General features: G+C 41.0%; 1 protein-coding gene and 1 long non-coding RNA gene across 4 annotated transcripts in view; one reads left to right on the top strand and one right to left on the bottom strand.

Moving 5' to 3' along the window:
* Positions 1-1689: 1689 nt before the first annotated feature.
* On the bottom strand, positions 1690-21209 carry LOC102932126 (T-cell receptor-associated transmembrane adapter 1). 3 transcript variants are annotated; one of them, XR_006288046.1, is made up of 7 exons: positions 20907-21076; positions 12575-12708; positions 10711-10747; positions 9300-9358; positions 7166-7224; positions 5371-5776; positions 3443-3548 (listed from the first exon to the last, which is right to left on the bottom strand). XR_006288046.1 is itself a non-coding variant. In XM_043538516.1 (6 exons), exons 1-6 carry the CDS (start codon positions 20912-20914, stop codon positions 5525-5527), a joined length of 549 nt encoding a protein of 182 aa, XP_043394451.1. In that variant the 5' UTR covers positions 20915-21209; the 3' UTR covers positions 1690-5524. The 3 variants fall into 3 exon arrangements, 2 of the variants coding, with proteins under 2 accessions (XP_043394451.1, XP_037763394.1); XM_043538516.1 differs by having other exon boundaries at positions 1690-5776; positions 20907-21209; XM_037907466.2 differs by having other exon boundaries at positions 1690-5776; positions 12575-12688; positions 20907-21149.
* Positions 3482-21384, top strand: part of LOC122464134 — a 32904-nt gene continuing 15001 nt past the window's right edge. Inside the window, exon 1 of the long non-coding RNA XR_006288047.1 lies at positions 3482-3564. This is a non-coding gene — a long non-coding RNA (uncharacterized LOC122464134). The remainder of the gene's footprint in view (positions 3565-21384) is intronic.

The following is a 21384-nucleotide window of genomic DNA, read 5'->3' on the forward strand; positions in this document are numbered from 1 at the left end:
ACACTGGATTCTTCGTTGGGATGATGTCTGCCTTTTAACAATAAACACAAACAATTTCTTATATATTGTTTTTGTTGGCTTCTGTTTCTTCCCATTTCAAACACACATGAATAGTAGGTGATGTGCTCTGGAAGTGCCATTTCCAATGGATCTTTTGAAATAAAATTCTTCCCCACTCAATGATCTCCCAAATCTTCTCCATCCTTCAAATATTGCGTGCATAATTTATCTTCTTTTGTTTTAACTGTTCCAGAACATCTTTAAAGTATATTTGAATGTGTTCCTTGGACAGGCCTTGGCTATTCTAGGGGTAATATTCCCAATACTGGTGATAGAAGGTGAGGTTCATTCCTGCCTAGAAGTATTGTACAATACTTACTCAGTTAAGATATAGTAGAAATTATTTAGAGATTGAGATTAAGTACACATATTCCAACCTACTTGTCCCAACAGACTAGAAGAATTCTAGAGAAGTGGTCCAGGAAAAACCTCAAGAGGCATTTGAGTTTGATCCTGTATCTGATATTAATTTCTGTAAGTGAGAGATGCTAACAGTTCTCGATTGAGAAATGCTGAGAGTAGCGCATAAGAAAGAATTCCACAATTTTTGTTGTCATTTGTTTTTCAATATTTAGTTCTATCCACTATCTAAGAAATGGTGACGTATCCAGGAAACTCTATTGATGTGCCAGGTGACACTGCTGAAAAACGTATAGACTGATGTGATGTGTATGACATCATCTTGGTTCTACATGTTACCTTTTCTGTCTGGTCTACCAGGTCTTGTCTGAGGGTCTGGCTACACTTGCAGCTGTAGAGCGCTTTGAGTTAAACCAGCAGTAGGGAAAGCGCCGCAGTCTGTCCACACTGACAGTTTTAAGCGCACAGTCGTGGCCACATTTGCAGCACTTGCAGCAGCATTAGGAGTGGTGCATTATGGGCAGCTATCCCAGCATGCAATTGACTGCAACGTACTTTTCAAATGCGGGGGTGGGGTGGAGTGTGACAGGAAGTGTGTTGTGTGTATGTGGGGGGAGAGAGTGGGTTTTGGGGGAGCTGAAAGCATGTCAGCGTGCTGTCTTGTAAGTTCAGACAGCAACAGACCCCCTCTTTCCCCCCCCCCCCCCGCCCCTCTCTCTCACACAGCATTCCACAGTAACAGCTTGCTTTGTCTTGGAGTAGCTGTAAGAAACAGAGCTTTCAAAGGGCATATCCGCATTCCTGGGCAAGTTCAAAACAAAGACAAGAGTGGTCACTTGACTTAAGGGGATTATGGGACGTTTCTGGAGGCTGATCAGAGCGCAGTAATGCAACACCTCATTCACACTGATGCTCGGGCGTTTCAGCCACTACTCAACAAGCGTTAATCTTCTCGCCGAGGTGGAGTGCCAGCTGTGCTCTAGCCGTGAAGTCAGAGCATTCTATGTGCCTTGCCAGTGTGGATGGGTGGTGAGCTAGGGTGCCCGATGCTGCTTTAATGCGCTCTAACTTGCAAGTGTAGCCAAGCCCTTAGCCATCTTTCCCCTGTTCACTATGGCTTTGTTCTTTTTCCTCTTTGTTTCTTTTTCTTTTGACTTTATTCTAATGTAAAGCAGTGAATAAATACCAAAAATGTTTTTGATACGATGAAGGTGGTTTCAGACTATACTGTATCATTTTAAAAAAAAAATTATCATTAACATAGTAAAATATTTAAATAATGCAGATGTTTATTCTTAACGTCATCCTAATAAATTCACTTTATGTCATTGTAATTATATAACATTTAATCAATAACACCAAAAGTTACATCAGGTCCACTAGGTGATATGTTGCCTAAAGAGCAGGGAAGAATGTTCTCTGCCAGACAACTTTGTTTTTAAGAGACATTTAGCAACCCCCTGAAAGCCACTATGGCAAAAAAAAAAAAAACAACAACAACAAAGGCTATTGCTGGGACAGGTTATGGCTTTCAGGGATGTAGTGCCTAAATGCAACAGGCTTAGTCCAGGTTAAAAAGTGAACCTGAGACCAAAGAGCCAGAGAATTGCTTCATTATATAGATATCTGCAGCCTGGGGAGGAAAAAACCTCTATCTCACAGAGCAACAGTAGCAGTGTCTCAGTATATAACTGACATGAACATTATGGTTATTTATCCTAAAATGGAGGCTGTGGTGACAGCAGTAGATAATGTAACTAAAATGGGCCACTAAAATGATTAGGGGTTTGGAATGGGTCCCATATGAGGAGAGATTAAAGAGGCTAGGACTTTTCAGCTTGGAAAAGAGGAGACTAAGGGGGGATATGATAGAGGTATATAAAATTATGAGTGATGTGGAGAAAGTGAATAGGGAAAAGTTATTTACTTGTTCCCATAATATAAGAACTAGGGGCCACCAAATGAAATTAATGGGTAGCAGGTTTAAAACAAATAAAAGGAAGTAGTTCTTCACACAGCGCACAGTCAACCTGTGGAACTCCTTGCCTGAGGAGGTTGTGAAGGCTAGGACTATAACAGGGTTTAAAAGAGAACTGGATAAATTCATGGAGGTTAAGTCCATTAATGGCTATTAGCCAGGATGAGTAAGGAATGGTGTCCCTAGCCTCTGTTTGTCAGAGGGTGGAGATGGATGGCAGGAGAGAGATCATTTGATCCTTACCTGTTAGGTTCACTCCCTCTGGGGCACCTGGCATTGGCCACCATCGGTAGACAGGATACTGGTTTGGATGGATCTTTGGTCTGACCCAGTGTGGCCATTCTTATGTTCTTAACCATTGCAGTGATCAGCCAGGGAGGGAAAGCTGAGTGTGGGAGAGAATTGCTGATAACTTCCATCTTCACTTCTCCCAACAAACCACCAAGGGACAAGTATAAGGAATATTGCAGGCCCTATGTTGGTGTAAATTGTCATAGCTTGACTGAAATCAGTGAAGACTGACAATGCCACAGAGGGAACCAAGTGTACTGACTTGGGCACCAACTCAGTAAAGGACTTTAAGTACATGCCCTTAAGTGAAGCAAGTGCTTAAATCCCACTGACTTGAATGGGCCTTAAGCATAAGTGCTTTGTGGAATTGGGGCTTTGGTAAAGTTCTCTGAACCTTGATTATCAGAGACATGGGATTTTCAGTGTGAGGCAGGGAAGCCAAAGATACAGACCATGCACAGAGTACAAACGGTGTATTACAATGTCACTGGCCCCTTTGAGAGGGAGTGTGAGGTCCAGTGCACCTGGACTGATTACCTGCTGCCTAGTTGTGCTTCAGAGAAGGCACCTGGGCCTTACAAAGGGCTAGACAGCTGCAGGTTGTTAGCAGTTACTCACAGGTGCTGTAAGGCATAAGAAGGCCCTGGCTGGGCTGTGACTCAGGAGGAGGAAGGTAGTAATGGAAAAGGCTATACCTCAGGCCTCCTGGAAGGAAGGAAGGAAGGAAGGAAGGCAGGCAGGCTGGCTGGCTGGCTGGCTGGTTGGCTGGTTGTGCTGTGCTTGGAACTGGAGGTGAACAGTACTGGAAGTCTGTAGGGAAGATAGAGCCTCAGGGAGGAGGGATTGGTCCTAGAGGAAACTGGGATGAAGAGATTGTAAGTCTGAGTTTTCTTTTGAAAGACTTTCTGCAGGTCTTAATAAACTGGACCCTAGGAGGGGGGGAATGTTCTGAATATCTGGCCTGTGTGGACTTTTTAAGGGAGACTGAGTTAAAGGGAAACTAAGGCAGGCCTCAGCAGAGCTATCTAGCCAGCAAGTGGGTACTGTGGGGTAGGAGTGCCCTTTGAAAAAGTGAGAGACATATAGGGAATAATGGACCTTGGCCAATCTTTATTTAGATAAAAGGCTTCATAAATTGTATTAACTGAGAATACTACATTCCTTATTTTGATTCTCTGTATAACATAAACATGTGACAACATGAATGCTTGTCCTGGGGGCTGTTTGCTTGCCTAGTTAGTTAGATAAGCCTTACTTTTAATTACCTTGAAGGGGCTTGGTACTAGATCTGTTTGGTGTGTCAGCTTAGTTGAAATACTTATTTTACATCTCACCATTAACAGAGATGCTGTTCAAAACTTTTTTGGCTCATGGGGCCAAGAGCTTGTTGATATGCAGCTAAGTCTTTTTACTTTGATTCAATCTCACTCAACTATGGTAATTAGGGCAACCAGATTAAGATAGCATTTCTTGTTCTGATGTCCCTGTGTTTAGCTTCAGGTTTACCTCTTTTTAGGGGGCAGGGAGGTATTAGTCTGGGGAATTGGTTTTTTTTATAATGCTTCATGTATTTTCTATTGATTCCCTACGAGCATTATTTCTGCCTCTGCAACATTAGTTGTCTACATCTCGCTTAGAATGAAATAGTTTCTAGGAGAGCAAGTCAATTTGTGTGTTGCTTTTAAATAGGACCTTGAGCAATCAAGTTCTTTCTGTTTTTCTTTATGCTTTTCATATGGGAAAAATGTACCCCTTTGCCCTGGCACCCAGATGCGGTAGCATTATAGCAGTGGTGTATTGGTGTTTGCTACTATTCCTATTTACGTAGCACCCAAAATGTGCCATACATAAAATTAGTCTTTGCCCCCAAAGAGCTTTCAAGATAAAATTGTGCTGTACATTTTTAAGTATGACCTATGCATACAGTTACTGAATTGTTTGGGGAGTAAAAAGACTTTTTCCTATCTTCCTAAAATCGTTTTTAAAGTGACAATGTGAAACCCAGTAGAAATCATTTTGTCCTCCTCAGGAGGCTTATTTTCACAGATCATTTGCCACTTTCTTTTACAGATTGTTGAATAGACCGAGAAAATGTTACTGGTACAGAAGTAGAGATTTGAGATTCTGGTACTGTTTGCCATAGGAAGCTAAGAGTATATTCGAATAGCATTATGTTTGCTGGGTATACAAAGCACTAATTAAATGAACTGAAGCAGTTATATTATTTTCTAATTAACCTTAAATATTACTGCAGGTCACAGTAGGACAGTATTAAATATTGAATAGCAGGACAAGTTTTAACTATTAAATATGCCAGTCTTAAAGTGCCTTTGATTTCCCAAACTACTCTTGAAACAACATAGAATAACAGGCAAAATATGCTAGCTTTCTACAGAGGATCATGTGGCCCATTTTTAGATCCCTTGAAGTGGGATCCATGGGCAACTGAAATGAAGAAGTAAGTCCTGCTATAAAGCATGCAGGATAATTGCTAATTTGGGGCCAAATTCTGAGAGGTACTTGGCTCCTGTAACTGCTTTACAAAATAGATAACTGTGAAGGTGGCCAGCTCTTCTTTGGGTTGCTTTAAAAATTAGCATTCTGTGTCTAAAATCCTGCTACCTGCTGACCTAAATTAGTTGGCAGTTACGCCCAGTGGACAATTTGAATGAATCACTTACCCATTTATACCATTGGTTTCATTTACCAAGCTATTCTTCCAAATTCAGGATACTATTTATTCAGTCTCTTTCCCGCAACATAAACAAGTGAAAAATCTACTTTATCTTGTGTGATCTGTCAGTTGAGTCAGGGGTCCTCTGTAGATGTTTTGTCCTATGTTGCATGAATCAAGCCAAACAGTCTGATAGGGTCATCATGAATGGCTTCCTCTGTTGGTTTATTTTCAGCTGCCAGCTGGTCACTGTTGAGATAAATGCTAGTTTGGGAAGCCAGGGTGCTGTTTTTAGATGGCATCTCTTCTTCATTCACTTCTAATGGAGGAGCTTTCTTTTTCCTAGGCTTCCTGTTTTTTTCCTTGATGCTGTGATCAAGGGAGGCATAGCACATCTGAGTTTCAACCTCCACCTGAGAGGAAAATCATTTTTGTTCAGTTTAATCCTTTCCTTAATCACTACACCTTTTAAGACTTTCAGCTTCTTAAGACAACCCACCAGACTGGAACCTTCAGCATAGGTTCTTGTGAGACATTTCGGTTTTGAAGGGTGAGGGATGTACTGTATAAGTCTGGTTCTCAAGGGGTCCTTTCTGCCAAGGACCCCTTTGGCATCTGACTATATGTCCTGGACTCCTTTCATTTCTGGTACTATTGGAACATATCTGCCAATGTGACCTCTCACTCACAGCGTGCGCAAGGTCCTGCTGTGCAGAGGATGCCATTTTGTTCTCCGTCAGGACCAGCTCTAGGCACCAGCAAAGCAAGCACGTGCGTGGGATGGCACAATTCCAGGGGCGGCATTCCGGCCCCGCCCCTTTTTTTTTTTTTGCTTGGGCAGTTGCGCTCTCGGAGCTTGGGGCAGCAAATGTTTTGTTTGGGGTGGCAAAAAACCTAGAGCCAGCCCTGTTCTCCGTGCGGCAAAAGTGGCAGAACGCTGTTGTGTTCTGACCTGGCTCAAGGGACAGACCCCTGCATAACCGAGGGGTGTGGGAACCCCACTTTGGGAGCTACTGGTGTACGGCAACCCCAAAGTTTTGGGCTCAGAGGCATCACTAGATGGTTTCCCAACCCTGTTTCTTCTTCTCCGATCCTGGTATTTGGTAAAGAGTTAACTCAGATGCCAGGTTTTTTGCAGGGTGTGTGAAAACCTACACCGGTTTTGCCCCGGGGGGTAGGGAGGATATGTGATCTTGGCCACAGGGTGTGGTATTGACTCTGGGCCTTACGTTTTTTGGGTACTTACCTTGTACTGGGCATGTTGGAGATAATCAAATATAGAACTATATCCCTAATGAATTAATGATTACCAGGTTTTTCAGCTTGCAACTTCTTATTAGCAATTGATAGCAAAATTTTTAATTTCAGGCCATTGCTTAATTTACAATAGTGGATAATATCTCTTCCACTTAACCAAAAATTCTGGTTTTCTAGTTTTTATTGTAGTATACCAATACTACAGGGCTGAACACATTACAAAACATTGGTAATCAAAATAGTAAAATGCCTTCAACATGTAATCTTTCATCTGACTAATGGCTGAATTGACAAGTTTGACACAATTGACACATCTGGCTGGTACTTAGCTGCTTGCAATCCTCAGACTTCCTCAGTTAAGGCCCTGATGGAGCAAAACACCTACATACATGCTTAAGTGCTCTGCTGAATTGGTATGTCCATTTTTGTAAGAAGAAGACTGAAGTCTTGGGGTATATTCTGCCATTGGATACATGTGAAGAGCTTTGAGGCAAAGTGCCTTCCTTAATGCAGAAGGCTAAGAGCAAGAATATAAATGAGGATACCTTTACTTCATTAGCGCGTCTCCGAGGCTGGGCCTTCATTTGTTCATAGCAACATTCATCTAGAGATTATTAGAAATGAAAATATTTAATAGTGGTTAGAAGATTCTGCCTGTGATTAAAGAGTGAACAGACACCCTGTTATAGAACTCAATTCTCCATATCTACATTAGTGGAAGTTCAGGTTCTAAACTATATTCCCTCCCTCACTCTCCAAGCTGCTAGGAAATAAACTCTACCCACGGATTTCCTAGCTTTTTATTTTCACAGTATCATATTATTGGACAGTGTATTAGGTTGTCCAGCAAAAGTCTTACAATTATAGGGCAACTTAAAACATTGACAGACTTGATAGTGTCAGTCGCCATGTGATTTGACAGGTCTTACAAGCTAAATATAGCTGAGAAGGGACAGTATATGGGTAAGAGAAATACCCGGAGTCAGGGTTAGAGTAATGGCGGGGCGGGGCAAAATGATAAGGTTCTATTCCTCGCTTTGCCACTAACTTTCTATGAACTTGTTGAATCATATTAAAGAACTTCTTTATTAAAATCACAAATGAATTTGATTCCCCATAGTTTAAATTCCAGGGTATTACTAATTAAGAGGTCTCTTGGTTTTTGGTACCGTTTCTCTCCCTCTATGTGTGAAACTTGCAAGCTGCTAATTGTGTTAGTACATTCTATGACAGAGTCTGGTCTCAAAGCAATTCTTTGTAACAACTACTACTACTCACACAGAGAGACTCAAAGCAATACTCTGTAACAACAGAAACAGCACCCAGAGACTCTCCGCCCTTTTGTTGTATTCATCTCGCTTTGTTAACAATTGTGATTAAAATCGAGATAGAGGATGTATGTGGATGGATGCTTGGTGTGGATAATAACTGAATGATCAGGGAGGTGCCAGCCTAAGAATCCAGTGTCCATCGGCTGAAGAAGGCGTCAAGTGGAAATAACCAGAGGACCCCCAGAGGGCAGACTGGAATCCACCCAACAGACTCAAGGATGGGAGAACCAAAGAACAAGATAACATCTGACGGCACGGAGCCGTCAGGAATGTGCCATCTGCTGATTGATTCAGCAACAGCATGATGAAGCAATTCCCATAGACTGGCACAGGAAAGAAATTCCTATAAAAATGGACTCTAGAAAGTGAGAACTTTGGGGTCTGATTCTGCAGACCAACTTCCAGGAGCATCAGATGAGCGTCTGACAAGGTCCTGCTCCCTCCTCATGTCCAGGCCACCTGGCCAGTGGCTTGGCATGAGCAACTCTAAGGCTGGTAACTATGATAACAACCTTGCAGAACCTGTGTGTGTGTGTGTTTGTATGAATGAATGAATGTGTGAATAAATATGAAATTGAATGGAATGTTATAGCTATAACTAACTGCTTACTATGATTCTTTCTGTATTCACAATAAATGTGGCATTTTGCCTTTTCCCCTTTAAGATCCTGCTGGTTTTTATTTTATTGGTACAACAAACTTGGGCCAAGTTATCTTTTCTCTTCATGCCTCCATTTTATGCCCTGGTAAAAAGGACATCTTCCTCATAGAGGAGTTTTGAGGCTGAGGGTGTGAACACAAATTTGCACTGGTTCTAGTTAGACTGATGCAAACTCCCTTGTGAACACTGTCGTCTTTGAGTTTAGTTTAAACCTGTTGCTAATCTCTCTAAGGCAAACCAAAATAAGCCTAGTTGAACCTGAAATAAGTGACCACGCAGCCTTTTGTACTGGTTTAACATTGCGCCTTTAGTTAAACTGGTGCAATTCTGCATGTAGACTAGCCCTTATGTGCTTTTGAGAACTTCTAAATAGCCCTCTTCATTCACATATTTTAATGTCTGGAGAGTAAAATATCAAACTCAGTTTGTGCTAGTCAATCCACTGTCACAGCACTATCCCAAGATCTAGGTTAATATTATGGGAATTAACATATTTTGGTTTTAAAATGAGCAACTGGAGGTTCGCTGCTTCTTTCCCCTGTAACTGGAACAAGTGCGTATCCATTTTATCAACAGACAGTGCTTCAGAAATTCATGTTTTAGGAGACCTTTCATACAGGATGTTAAGCATTCTGTGTCTATTATTGTATGTTCATTTTAATAAGTTCTTAGGATAAGATATCTTACCTAAAATCTCCTGATTGAGGTTGCCATAAACTGGGCATTCTTCAGTATAATCATCATCGCTATAATGGGGAATCAGAAATAATTGTAATTCACTCTGTAATTGTGCATTGAAATATCTTCTGCTGCACAGAGCAAACCTGATCCTTTTTTATGTAAATAGCAGTGGTGCCCAGAGGCCCTAATCAAGGTTAGGAGCCCATTGTGCTAAGCACTTTTCATATAGACCTACATATAGATAATTATTAACAGAAACCAGTATGAGCCTTAGAAGAGATTGCAGTCCAAATAGACAAGACCGGTGAAGAGTGGGAGACAAGTATTGTTTTACAGCTGGGGAGCTGGGGCAAGGAGTCTGTGGAACAGCCAGGAGTTGAACCCAGATGTCTTGAGTCCAAGTCCAGGATCTTAATCATAAGATCATCCTTGTGGTCCACTTGAAGAATTTAATATGCTTGTAATTGGTTTTGTAAAAACCACACTTAGCCCAAATATTTTCTGACCTTCAAAGCTCTACAAACTGAAGGTGGTGATAGTGTAGAGGAGAAAAGCAGATCTGAAGAAGGAAAAAGAAATCATTGGCAAGTGCAATCCCCAGCTGGCATTACAGAACATCCAGAATCCTCCAGGTCTTGGTGCTCAAGAGCATCCTATCCTCAATGAATGGTATAACTTAAAGGCTAGATGTTTTAAAATGGTGTGTGCCCAAAACATGGAAATTGTGCATGCAGGCTTCTGCATGCTGAAAGATGTTTTGTATGACACATTCCTAGCTGTGCAGCTTATTCTGTGCCTGGTCAGTGGTATATAGTTTTTCAAAGGGTATTTTTCATTGTTTGAGGAGTTATGGCTGTCTACATGCTAACTTCAGACAAATCAATGGTAGGGTATTGTTGGGGTACAGCATTTTTGTATTAAGGTGTTTTGGGGTGGAGAAGGGCTTTGTAAATGTCTGTTTTCTGAAAAACATGAGGTTGGATCATCCAGAGCCAGTTTTTAAAAAAAAAAAAAACCCTATTCTGTAAAATATAAATACAAATACTGAGAGATTATGGAGCGGTAATTAATCTGAGCAGTTAGCAGTGAGTTTGGAGGGCCCATTTTCATTCTCTCTGAGGCCAAGCAATAATAAATACCCATTTAGCTTGCTATCCTAAACTGATTAACTCTATCATGCTTCTCCTATTACTAAGTGAACTCCCTCCACCTGCTTAATAAAGTGAGTGCAGTATGTCCCATTACAAGTTGCATTCTTTCCTTCATTCCTTAAGTACCCCTTTTAGCTGTAAAAATGTTTCCATGTAGATCAAACAAGACCTTTCGTATGTCCTCTGGCCCATTCCTTCAAATCCAGCCATTGTAACTTAATTTGAGTATTATGTCTGATTTTAAAAGTTTAAAATCTTCAACATACCTTGGACTATATTCTTGATAGTCTCTGTACGTGTAACCTGGAAAATATTTTAAAACACAAGTAGTTTAAGCAGAAAGGAAAATATGAATTGTGTAATTGTTGAGCAGTTCCATTTGCTGTCTTTATGGCTTTGTTCTTAACAGAATTGTATTGTGTGACTCGTGGAGAGAAACGTGAGTCTAAGAATGGCTCAGTAGCAGTATTCATGCTGTTTGTGTGAGACTGAAAGCTGTAGGCTCTCAGATTCAGATTGAGGATATTTTTTTAAAAAATTTTCCTCAGGAGCATCTAGATTTAAATTGTGGCTAACACAGTTTATTAGTATTCTGTGTATTGCACTAATGCCTACAGGCCCCTATTATGTCCCCATTTTGCTAAGTACTATATTTACACCCACCATAAAAAGACGGTCACTGTGCCCAAAGAATTTACTGTATAAACTTATGATGCCCCACACGAGGTAGAGAGAAACTGGATGAGGTAGAACAAGGAAACAATGAAAGAATGCTGTGTGAGTAAGCAGTAGCTGTGGTAGGCTCACCACCTTTTCCTCTTCATTTGGTTTTACAAACGTTACTACTGATGTCCCGGTAAGGGGGTACCTACTGTTACACAAATAGGGAAAGTGAAGCAGAGAGTACCAGGCCACAAGGGGGTTAACTGTTGGAGCTGGGTTTAGAATTCAGGAATTCATGGCTTTCAGTTCTGTGTTCTGGCCTCTATCTCATTGCTCCCCTGCTTAGTTTCGGAAATTTCATTTTCATCATAAAAATATTTTGCTTTGCAGCTCATTAAATAGGTGTCACCTTAGCATCTCTCAGCCAAACAGTTTTCCTTGTGCACTGCAAGTGCCAGTTGTATACGTAGGACTTCTTTATGCACAATTTGTATACCTGTGTACTAGAATAGTTAAAGTGATATAAACCCCTCTCTAGTAGGGACACAGTTATAACCAACTCTAGAGTTGGTTATATCAGTACAGCTTACTACCATGTAGGAAGGGGAATAAGCTATCCCTGTACAAGGTATCTTTATACTGGTGTAACTACACCCACTCTAGGGGTTGTACTGGTATAGCTTCAGTTTTTAAAAAAATCACCTTCCCCCACCCCCCCCTTTAAAAAATAATTATACCAATGTAAAATCTGTGTGTAGACCAGACCAACAGTCATGGACTAACATCCATGAAGCAAAATAAGTCCCCTCTTTCTAGCAATAGGATGGCTTGACAGCTACCTTGGTGCGCACGCACATTCATGTGCACACATACACAACCCCAACCCCTGTTTCTCTCCCCTCCCCCCCACCCCCCCACCTTGGAGCTGAATTCCTAATGAAGAAAAAATAGAATTTGGATGAAATCTGAAATTCAAATAAGCATTCCTAAATTCAGGGGGGAGAAAATATTGCCACCTAGATTCATAGCTTGTATTAATGTGTACTTAAAGTGCTATTATGTCTGAAATTCAGGTAGCTAAAACTTACAGATGAGGGAAATTGTCTACATGAAAAATGTTGAAAACGTTATCTGACTTAAATTCTGTCCCTTGCTCACGTCTGGCTGGCTCATTTGGGGAGAGTAGGTTGGGGGATTGTTTTTAGATTTTTTTTTTTTTTTTAAATTGAGTCATACTGATGTTTTGAAAGCTTTTGTTTTTAGTTGTCATACCATGTGACATCAGGTATCCATGCCTTGCAAGTTAAAAATGCATTAGTACTAGAATAAATTTTTAGGAAAAAGTTAATTATAAAACATTCGGTCTGCTTGCCAGAAAATTCCCGGTGGTGATGAATTTGTTTGTAGTCTCTCTCAAATACTCAAACACAATCTTTTGCATGTGCATGCACGCACGTCATTTCTTACCTTTTTGCTTGTTTGCTATGCAGTATGAAATATTTATGACCAGCGAAACAATCAGAGCCATAGTCATAAAGGCTAGAAGTCCCCAGATTGAAAAGTGGCATGCAAACTCCATTTCTGTAACAGAAAGCAAATCCCTGCATATTACATGGGTTGGTGAGCCAAATTCTGAAGTTATAGACAAGCTTTTATATGAAAATAATTCTGGAATAAGTGTGTCCACACATGGAGTTAATGAGGAATAGTTAATCTGCATTCAATTTACACTGTACTTTATTCCAGATTGAGTGCCTTATTCCAAACTAGTTTAAACTAAACTAATTCTAGAATATGAGCATTCACGCATGGAGTTAATTAGAAATAGGTGTTCTAAAATAACGCCCTTGGTAGGCAAGGCCTTATTCTCTATTCCGGCAAAACTATTGGCTTCAGTGAGAGTTTGCCTCCTTAAAGACTAAGGACTTCATTATTTGGCTGTATATTAGGACTTTTTTCCAAAGGAACCTCAAGGGTTGGTCTATTCTTGCATCTTCATATTTTCTGCTCCTTTTCCACATCTCCTTTCCTGTGAAAAATCTGTTGACCCTGTTTCTCCCTCTTCCCCTACCAAAAACTGCCATTTTCTCCTCCTGACCAGCTGGGCTACTGGAGGGAAGTCTTTCTACCCCAGCAACAAGATAAGGGAGAGAAGTTGAGGACCCAGCGCTGTAAGAATATAAGCAGCTGGGAGTCCGTGGACCTCCAAAGGGTTTCAGAGGCAGATCTTAGCAACAGCAATTGCTTCAGAGGAACCCTAAAGTAATAGTCAGCGAGTATTAATTGTGCATATAGTGGGGGGATTTGAGGGCAGCTTGGGGTCCCTCCATCCCATGTCATCCTCTCCTTGTTGCCCAAGGCAGGAACCCACCTCACTAAATGCCTTCCTCATTTTTCACAGTGGTTCCTCTTGTGATGCTAACTTAGCTCATCCAAATTCTCCACCATCAAGCCTGGGTGAGTAGACCATAGTGTGTTTGCAACCTCCTGCTCTGACGTAGCCAAAAACTGGGCAGAGTGTCATGCGTCTGATTACTCTTATCTGCCAAGTAATGGGGAAACTATTCCCAGAGAGAAATACTCAACTGTATGAGTAGAGACAACCTGAATCTACATCTGCTTCTCTGTAGGTTCTTGTCTCTCATCATGGCAGTATCAGAGCACTTGAAATGGATCCCATGGGGGTGGGGGGTTATTAAAGCACTTGAACTCCAGTAATCTGCAGGAAAGGACTGAGCTGGAACAGGGGCCAATAGGGACCTCTGGGGAGGGGGTGGCAATTGGAGTGAATGTTGATCAGCAGGTCTGATCTGACCCTTAACGTCATTTTCATGTGACGTCCTTGAACTTCCTTTGCCTTTATATATATATATATATATATATATATATATATATATATATATATATATATATATATATATATATATATATATAAATAAAGGTCTAAAGGGGGGGAAATTGTTTTCATTGCAGGAAGGGCCAGGGCTTTCACTCCTGTTGAGAAGACACAGCTCAGCTCATTAGTTGCTGCTTGTTAGCTGCTGCTCAGCTCATTAGCTGCTGCTCACCTGGAGCATTGCTCCCTCTGGTTGCAGCACTTTTTATTCCCTAATGATGTACCTACTGCAAGAGCTGCTTTTTAAAAAAAAAAAAAAAAAAAAAAAAAAAAGTCCAAGCAGCAGTTGCTTCTGTGTAAAATGTCCTTTTCATAAGGTCCAACCCATTGGTCATTAAAGTCAATGGAAAAATCCCAAATGACTTGTAAGGGCATTGGATCACGCTCTTCGAATTCAATTTTGCTACCATTGAGGCCAAGGACAAAGCTTCCATTGATTTCAGTGGGAGCAATGTAAGGCTCACAATTATTGCCCTGTGTCTGAACAGGACAACTGCTCAGCAGCCGGACCTAGAAATGTACTAGAAGAGCCAGGAGATGGGACTTTGTAGTAAAATTGCTCCCATCACGAATTGCGCAGGTCTCTGGTCTCAGATTCCTTCCCCCACAAATCCCTCTTCTTTGTAGAATTGCTTTAACCATAATTTTCTCTCTGAAAGAATGTTGTTGGTTGTTACACACTATCTACCCACAGCCACTTTTTGAAGCATTTTTAACTAAGTCATCAAATTTCCATTCCCTTGCCCTTTTTTTTTTATAGCCTTTTCAGCTTCACCCCCTTGGTATTCGTTTGTATAGTAGTATGATGATTTTATCTGTAGAGCACCAACAATGTATTTCTCATTGTGTCCTGTTGACCTCAGTCACTGCAGCTCGGTTCTTGCCTCTGGTTTTTAGGGTGATTTGACCGGACGCAACAAGGAGGTCCAACAACTTGTCAGAATACAGTGGCACAGTGAGTGTATGGCATAGCCTCTCTTAGAACTCCCTGCTTCCCAGCTCTTTGCTGAAACCACTAACTGACATGGCTGCTTCTTCACTGACAGCCATCTGACTTGTAATCAACTTGATACCCAGGCTGCAAGTAGTTCTCTCATTTAAGGGTTAAGACCCTGATACTACAAAGAGAATGGCATACCAGGACCTCTGTGTCTTTCCTGAGTCCCAGGGAAGTCAATGGGGCTTCACAGGTACAGAGATCTGCCAGTAACAGGGGCTAAGTGGGGTTACTTAGTCATAGAATCATAGAAGATTAGGGTTGGAAGAGTCCTTGGGAGGTCATCTAGTCCAACCCCTGCTCAAAGCAGGACAAATCCCCAACTAAATCACAATCCTTAAAAACCTCTAAGGATTGAGATTGCCTCACCTCCCTAGGTAACTCATTCCAGTGTTTCACCACCCTCCTAGTGAAATAGTGTTTCTTAATATCCAACCTAGACCTCCCCCACTGCAACTTGCGACCATTGCTCCTTGTTCTGTCATCTGCCACCACTGAGAACAGCCAAGCTCCATCCTCTTTGAAACCCCCCTTCAAGTAGTTGAAGGCTGCTATCAAATCCCCCCTCACTCTTCTCTTCTGCAGAGTAAACAAGTCCAGTTCCATCAGCCTCTCCTCATAAGTCATGTGTTCCAGACCCCTAATCACTTTTGTTGCCCTTCGCTGGACTCTCTCCAATTTTTCCACATCCTTCTTGTAGCGTGGGGCCCAAAACTGGACACAGTACTCCAGATGAGGCCTCACCAATGCCGAATAGAGGGGAACGATCACGTCCCTCGATCTGCTCGCTATGCCCCTACTTATACATCCCAAAATGCCATTGGCCTTCTTGGCAACAAGGGCACACTGTTGACTCATATCCAGCTTCTCGTCCACTGTCACCCCTAGGTCCTTTTCCGCAGAACTGCTGCCTAGCCATTCGGTCTCTAGTCTGTAGCGGTGCATTGGATTCTTCCGTCCTCTGTGCAGGACCCTGCACTTATCCTTGTTGAACCTCATCAGATTTCTTTTGGCTCAATCCTCCAAATTGTCTAGGTCACTCTGGACCCTATCCCTACCCTCCAGCTTATCTACTTCTCCCCACAGCTTAGTTCGCGGATGACACTTGCTGAGAGTGAAATCCATCCCATCATCCAGATCCTTAACGAAGATGTTGAACAAAACCAGCCCCTACCCCTAGGACCTACCCCTCCTCTTGATACCAGCTGCCAACTAGACATCAAGCTGTTGCTCACTACCTATTGAGCCTGACGATCTAGCCAGCTTTCTATTCACTTTATAGTCCATTCATCCAATCCATACTTTTTTAACTTGCTGGCAAAAATACTGTGGGAGACCATATCAAAAGCTTTGCTAAAGTCAAGATATATCACATCCACTGCTTTCCCCATATCCACAGAGCCAGTTATCTCTCATAGAAGGCAATCAGGTTGGTCAGGCATGACTTGCCCTTGGTGAATCCATGTTGACTGTTCCTGATCACCTCCAAGTGCTTCCAAAATGGATTCCTTGAGGACCTGCTCCATGATTTTTTTCAGGGACTGTGGTGAGGCTGTAGTTCCCCAGGTTCAATAATGTGTGGAATATTTTGAGCACTATAACCACATTGCTCCGTATGATTCAATCAATCTCTGTCTCTAATGCTAGCATTCTCTCACATGGGTCATGAAACCTTCTTCGTGCATTTTCTTAAATATTAAGAAAAATATATTTTCTTGGCAAGTGTAGTGCTGGTTTCAAGAAGCCCTAATTTTTTTCTCCTTCTCCCAGAAGACACGCTGCTGCAGTCCAATCACAGCTGTTGCCACCTGTGAGACTTCTCCCATTATTTTGCAGTGGGTCTGAGACCTCCTTCAGGCCTCTGCTTTCTGAGACCAGTTCTGCCTGCCTAAGGTATTTCTAGGCTCTCCTTCACTATGCTGTCTGAGCACCAGTAACACCTTGTATGTTTAGAAGTGCCTGCTGTTTGAGGATCATGAATGCTTGTAACTGGCTTTAAGAACTTATATTTCATAGAGATATAAAGTCTGTATGCATTACTCCCCTTTCTTCCCCAGGAGGAAATGAGGAACAAAGGGATCTCCTCTTAGGGGAGATTTTCATGAGATCCAAAGCCCTTTGCATTTCCTGGAAATCTCCCCCAAACTTGCCCAGAGTCACATAAGAAGTGTTTTGGAAGAGCCAGGAATTGAACTCTGATCGCCTGAGTGACGGTCCAGGACCTTAATCCCAAAACCGTCGTTCCTTGTGTTGCTTTCTCACTCCTTCTGAAGATATTTATTACCCTTTTCCCCTCCCCAACCTCTTTTTGCTTTTCATTTTCTCCACTTTCGTTTTATTGCCAGGCATGGGGGAGAGAAGGAAATGATGTGGCCTGAGAGGGAAGAAAGTATAAGGAGCTGTAATGGAAACTAGTAGCATAAAAATGTCACTTCTGCCTTCACTGGATTAGAAAGTTTTGTAGAAGAGAGAGTCTCCCAAAAAGTAAGTTTTTAAGGTGGCTTGCAAATAAAAAATAATAATAAAACAGCTGAGATGGTGCCCCTTTCTGAAGTAGAGAAGGCCTGAAATTTAAAACAAAAATCCATTTTGTCCTTTTACTTAAGGAATATTGTGAATTTTAATCCTCCCTGATTTTGCTGGAGCAGGAATAGCAGTCTGAGGTGTGAACTGAGAGCTCTCAGCCCCTAACTGAAGAGGCAGGGGTTACTGAACCTCTAAAATGAGCAGTTCTCCCAGCAGTTTTGGGGGCATTTGATTTAATTTGGCATTAATAACTAACCAATATTTCAGTCTAGATAAAACTTACTTCTCAGATAATCAGGTTTAACTTCCTTGGTATTTTAAGATGTCACAAGCCTCCTACGTCTTTAGAATCTCCTAGCAAAACCAGGAGATGCAAGATCTGAATTTCTAATGTAAAAAGACAACCAGACAATTAAAAACAAACAAACCCCACAACTATACAAGTGCATGGGGTTTTTTTGTTTTTGGTTTTTTTAACTTTCATTAAGAAATATTTAAAAGGGCTGCGAGGAGGCACACACCCAATTGAGCTTTTTCCTCAGAAGGTCACTTTACATTTAAATCTTAAAATTATTTTCCAAAGCCCTCATTCAAACATTCTTTTATTGGCTTTTATTTAAGTTGGAAATATAAATACACACACATCCCATTTCTGTTCTGAATCTTTAATCGTTCTTATATAAGTGAACACATATTTGATCTGCTTGTCAGCCAACATTTTTCTTATTTCATGAACAATGAGTCTTAAAATATCCATAAAGCCCTAAGAATGCCTCTCCATGTGGCCGACCCTTTTAAATGTAAATTTCAAGCTAATTTCACTATCTAAACAGAAAATGAGCAAAATCTTGTATTTCCATATTCCTAGCTTTATAGATATGTTCCCCTTCTCTTCTCCATCTGTTCCTTTATCACCTGCATGCTTGCAATAGACTCCTACCCATATTTACTATGCTAAATGAATTATTTCAATATCTATAACTTTTGCGGCAGTGGTGGGGAAACCCAATAGCTCTGCACAGAAAAGAATGTCCCTGCAGATAATTGAAGTGCGCTCTCTCTCTCTCTGTGCTAGCAGGTGTAACCTGCAAAAACTGACCTGCTGTGCAAAAGATGTCCAAAAAATAAAACTGAGGGGGACCAAAAAATGGAAAGAAAGGTCAGAATATTTGCTCTCTCATCATCATTTGGATTGCTCTATGGATTAATTTCTCTAATTTTAATTCTCATCCACATAATCTGCTGTTATATTGCAAAAACAATACATTTTGTGTAGGCGAGAGATTGTTTTTAAAGATCTTTATCAGCACATTTGGTTGCATTCTCCATTTATATGTAAATAAGTGTGATCAAACTGACCCTCTTTTAAAAAACAAGATAAAAATTGAAACAATTGAGTTTTTGGGTTTTTTTAAATAATGCTTTAGAACAAAGAAGATCTGTAGGAATAATGACCGTAGCTTGACTATAATAAATCTGCAATTTCATCAAGGGCTTCTAGGATCATTTTCAGACTCTGACAAAGAAACATAAAGGGCTAGATTCCAATAATTTACTTGCTCTCAAGAGCAGCTTGCTCAGGGTACTAATCTTGTCAAAGTCAATCTGGCTGCTTTTCGAGCAACATGCTCCTCTGTGTGTGGAAGAGGGTCACAATTCGGCCCAAAGAGCTTCATAAAACAACTCATGAGCACCAGGAATTCTAGTTTCAGTTTTTGTACCTTGTTGGGGGATATATTTAATACATTACATGGTTGTATATTAAAAACATTTTGCATTTGGGTTGCTTCTGAATTTATGCCACTTCTTGTGCTACTCTATTGTTTTCCCCCAGCCAAGGGATTTGCAAACAAATCTGGTTTGCAAACAAAGGGTCAAATTGAGAAGTGAGACTAAATGAAACAAATACCTTCCTCTGGTCCCTTTAGCTTGTAAATTTCAACAACTGGAATGCCTGTGCCCTTTTTTTTTTTTTTTTTTTTTTGGGGGGGGGGGGGCTGCTGATCTTCAGGGCAGAGTCTGCCCTTGGTTTTAGAATATTGTACATTGCTTTGTACATTAATAGTAGTGCTAATAAAATGTTTGTAGTGTAAAAATAAAATTAGTGTAGTGCTAATAAAATGTTTAAGATTCTTTTAAAATATTTTCCTGGCAATGCAATTGCTTTTTACCCTTTTCTAATTCCCCTCTTCAGACATCTTGTGAATATCTTGTCCTGTTTGCAGAGGACTCTGCTAGAATTGCAATCAAAAATCCATTGTCTGAACTCCTGCTTGTCAGCTCGGATATAATCTGAGAGGTGCGGGGGGGGGAGACACAGCAAGGCTTCTCTTACCAAATTAATTGGGTGCTGGTGAAAGGTGGTGAACTGACTGCTTTTGGGGGCAATCAATCATTTATTTGTCCTCTGAATAGCTTGGGCTGCTGCAGTGCCAAGCTCCCCCACATTGCTCCTGTACCTGACTTCGAGAAGCCATCCCTAAGCGGGATCAGACAGTTCATTCTCTGTTCAGTTCTTTCAGCTGAGACTGCTATGAAGGCTTCTTTTAAGTCAGGTACAGAAGCAATGTGGGGGAGCTTGTCATTGCAGCAGCCCAAGCTATAGCTATTCAGAGGATAATAAATGATTGTCCCCAAAGCGGTCACCACCTCCCAATTAATCCTGATTTCTCACGGAGACGGACATCTGTCCACTTAGAGGATGTGGCGAATCCAGTTCCAACACCTTGTATCACAGAGGGAAATGTATTGAATTACTTTTGGGCACTACCAACATGATCCAGATTTTAAGGGGTGATTTGAAGGATAAAAGGCGGTGGATTTTGTCGCTTCCATTGGCCCTTCTGCTTCTCCGTGCAGACTAAATTCTGACTGTCTATGGTAAGAAAATATTCTTTCCAATTAAACAGTAAGATAATGTTCTGTAGTAATGACCCTTATCCAAAAATCCATTAAGTGACTGAATGTTAAATTAACATTAATAAAGCTTCCTCAGCTGTGAACTTTAAAGACAGGATTGATTCCCTGGAAAGGAGTCCTTAACCTGCAGTTAAGTAGAGCGTGGCTAATTACATTTTAAGATATAAACTTCATACTTGAGAAGGGAAAAAGCGCACAGTAAAATCAGATTCCCCCCGTGGAGGCAAAAATTTTAAGCCTAAAAATGATGCTCATGTTTCTTCTTCTTTAACAAATCTTCGTGCACTTTGGCCCACTTCACTGGAGATTAACTAAGATTTATGATGATGACTCATTATTATTTATTATTAATATTCAGCCTTTGAGTCTCTAAGCAACGTACTCAGGAGATATGTAATCTATTTAAACACTTTTTCTGTACAATACGCCCAGAAACAAGAGATTAGGAAAAAAAGACATACCTGTTCATATATGGTGGTTTTGTAGAAAATCCTCCCCCTTTATCACAAACAAAACTTGGTTTTAAAACGTTGGCAGACGTCGATGTGCTGTTCTGCTCTGGCCTTGCAATTTGAGTATGTACCTAAAGACTTCTATTCGATCTTAAGTCTTAACATCTGTTCCTTGCACACTTATGAACAGGAAATGTGGTGGAGGCCGCTTTTACCTCGTATCAAATTGGTGATCTCCTGCATTGTTTTCCTCAAAAAAGTGAAAACATACATGTGTGATCGTTTGTATTTGGTGTTATCTATCTGTCCTGCCACACACACAGCATGAGACTGTGAGACTTAAAATTCTCATGTGATGAGCTGGATTCTGCAATCTGCTCATATTAAGCAGTACTTACATGAATAATTCCATTAAATTCAATGGTGCGGTTTGTATGCTTGAGTGACAAACCAGGCCGCTGCCCAAGTGTATTCAATCACTTCAACA

The sequence above is a fragment of the Chelonia mydas genome, chromosome 1 (assembly GCF_015237465.2).
Source record: "Chelonia mydas isolate rCheMyd1 chromosome 1, rCheMyd1.pri.v2, whole genome shotgun sequence".
NCBI classification, from domain to species: domain Eukaryota; kingdom Metazoa; phylum Chordata; order Testudines; family Cheloniidae; genus Chelonia; species Chelonia mydas.

Coding starts and splice junctions, on each gene's coding strand:
- LOC102932126 (XM_043538516.1), bottom strand. Junction 7,225..9,299: donor CCTCAATCAGGAGATTTTAG/GTAAGATATCTT, acceptor AATAATCTCTAG/ATGAATGTTGCTATGAACAA. Junction 5,777..7,165: donor GACGCGCTAATGAAGTAAAG/GTATCCTCATTT, acceptor TTTTCCTCTCAG/GTGGAGGTTGAAACTCAGAT.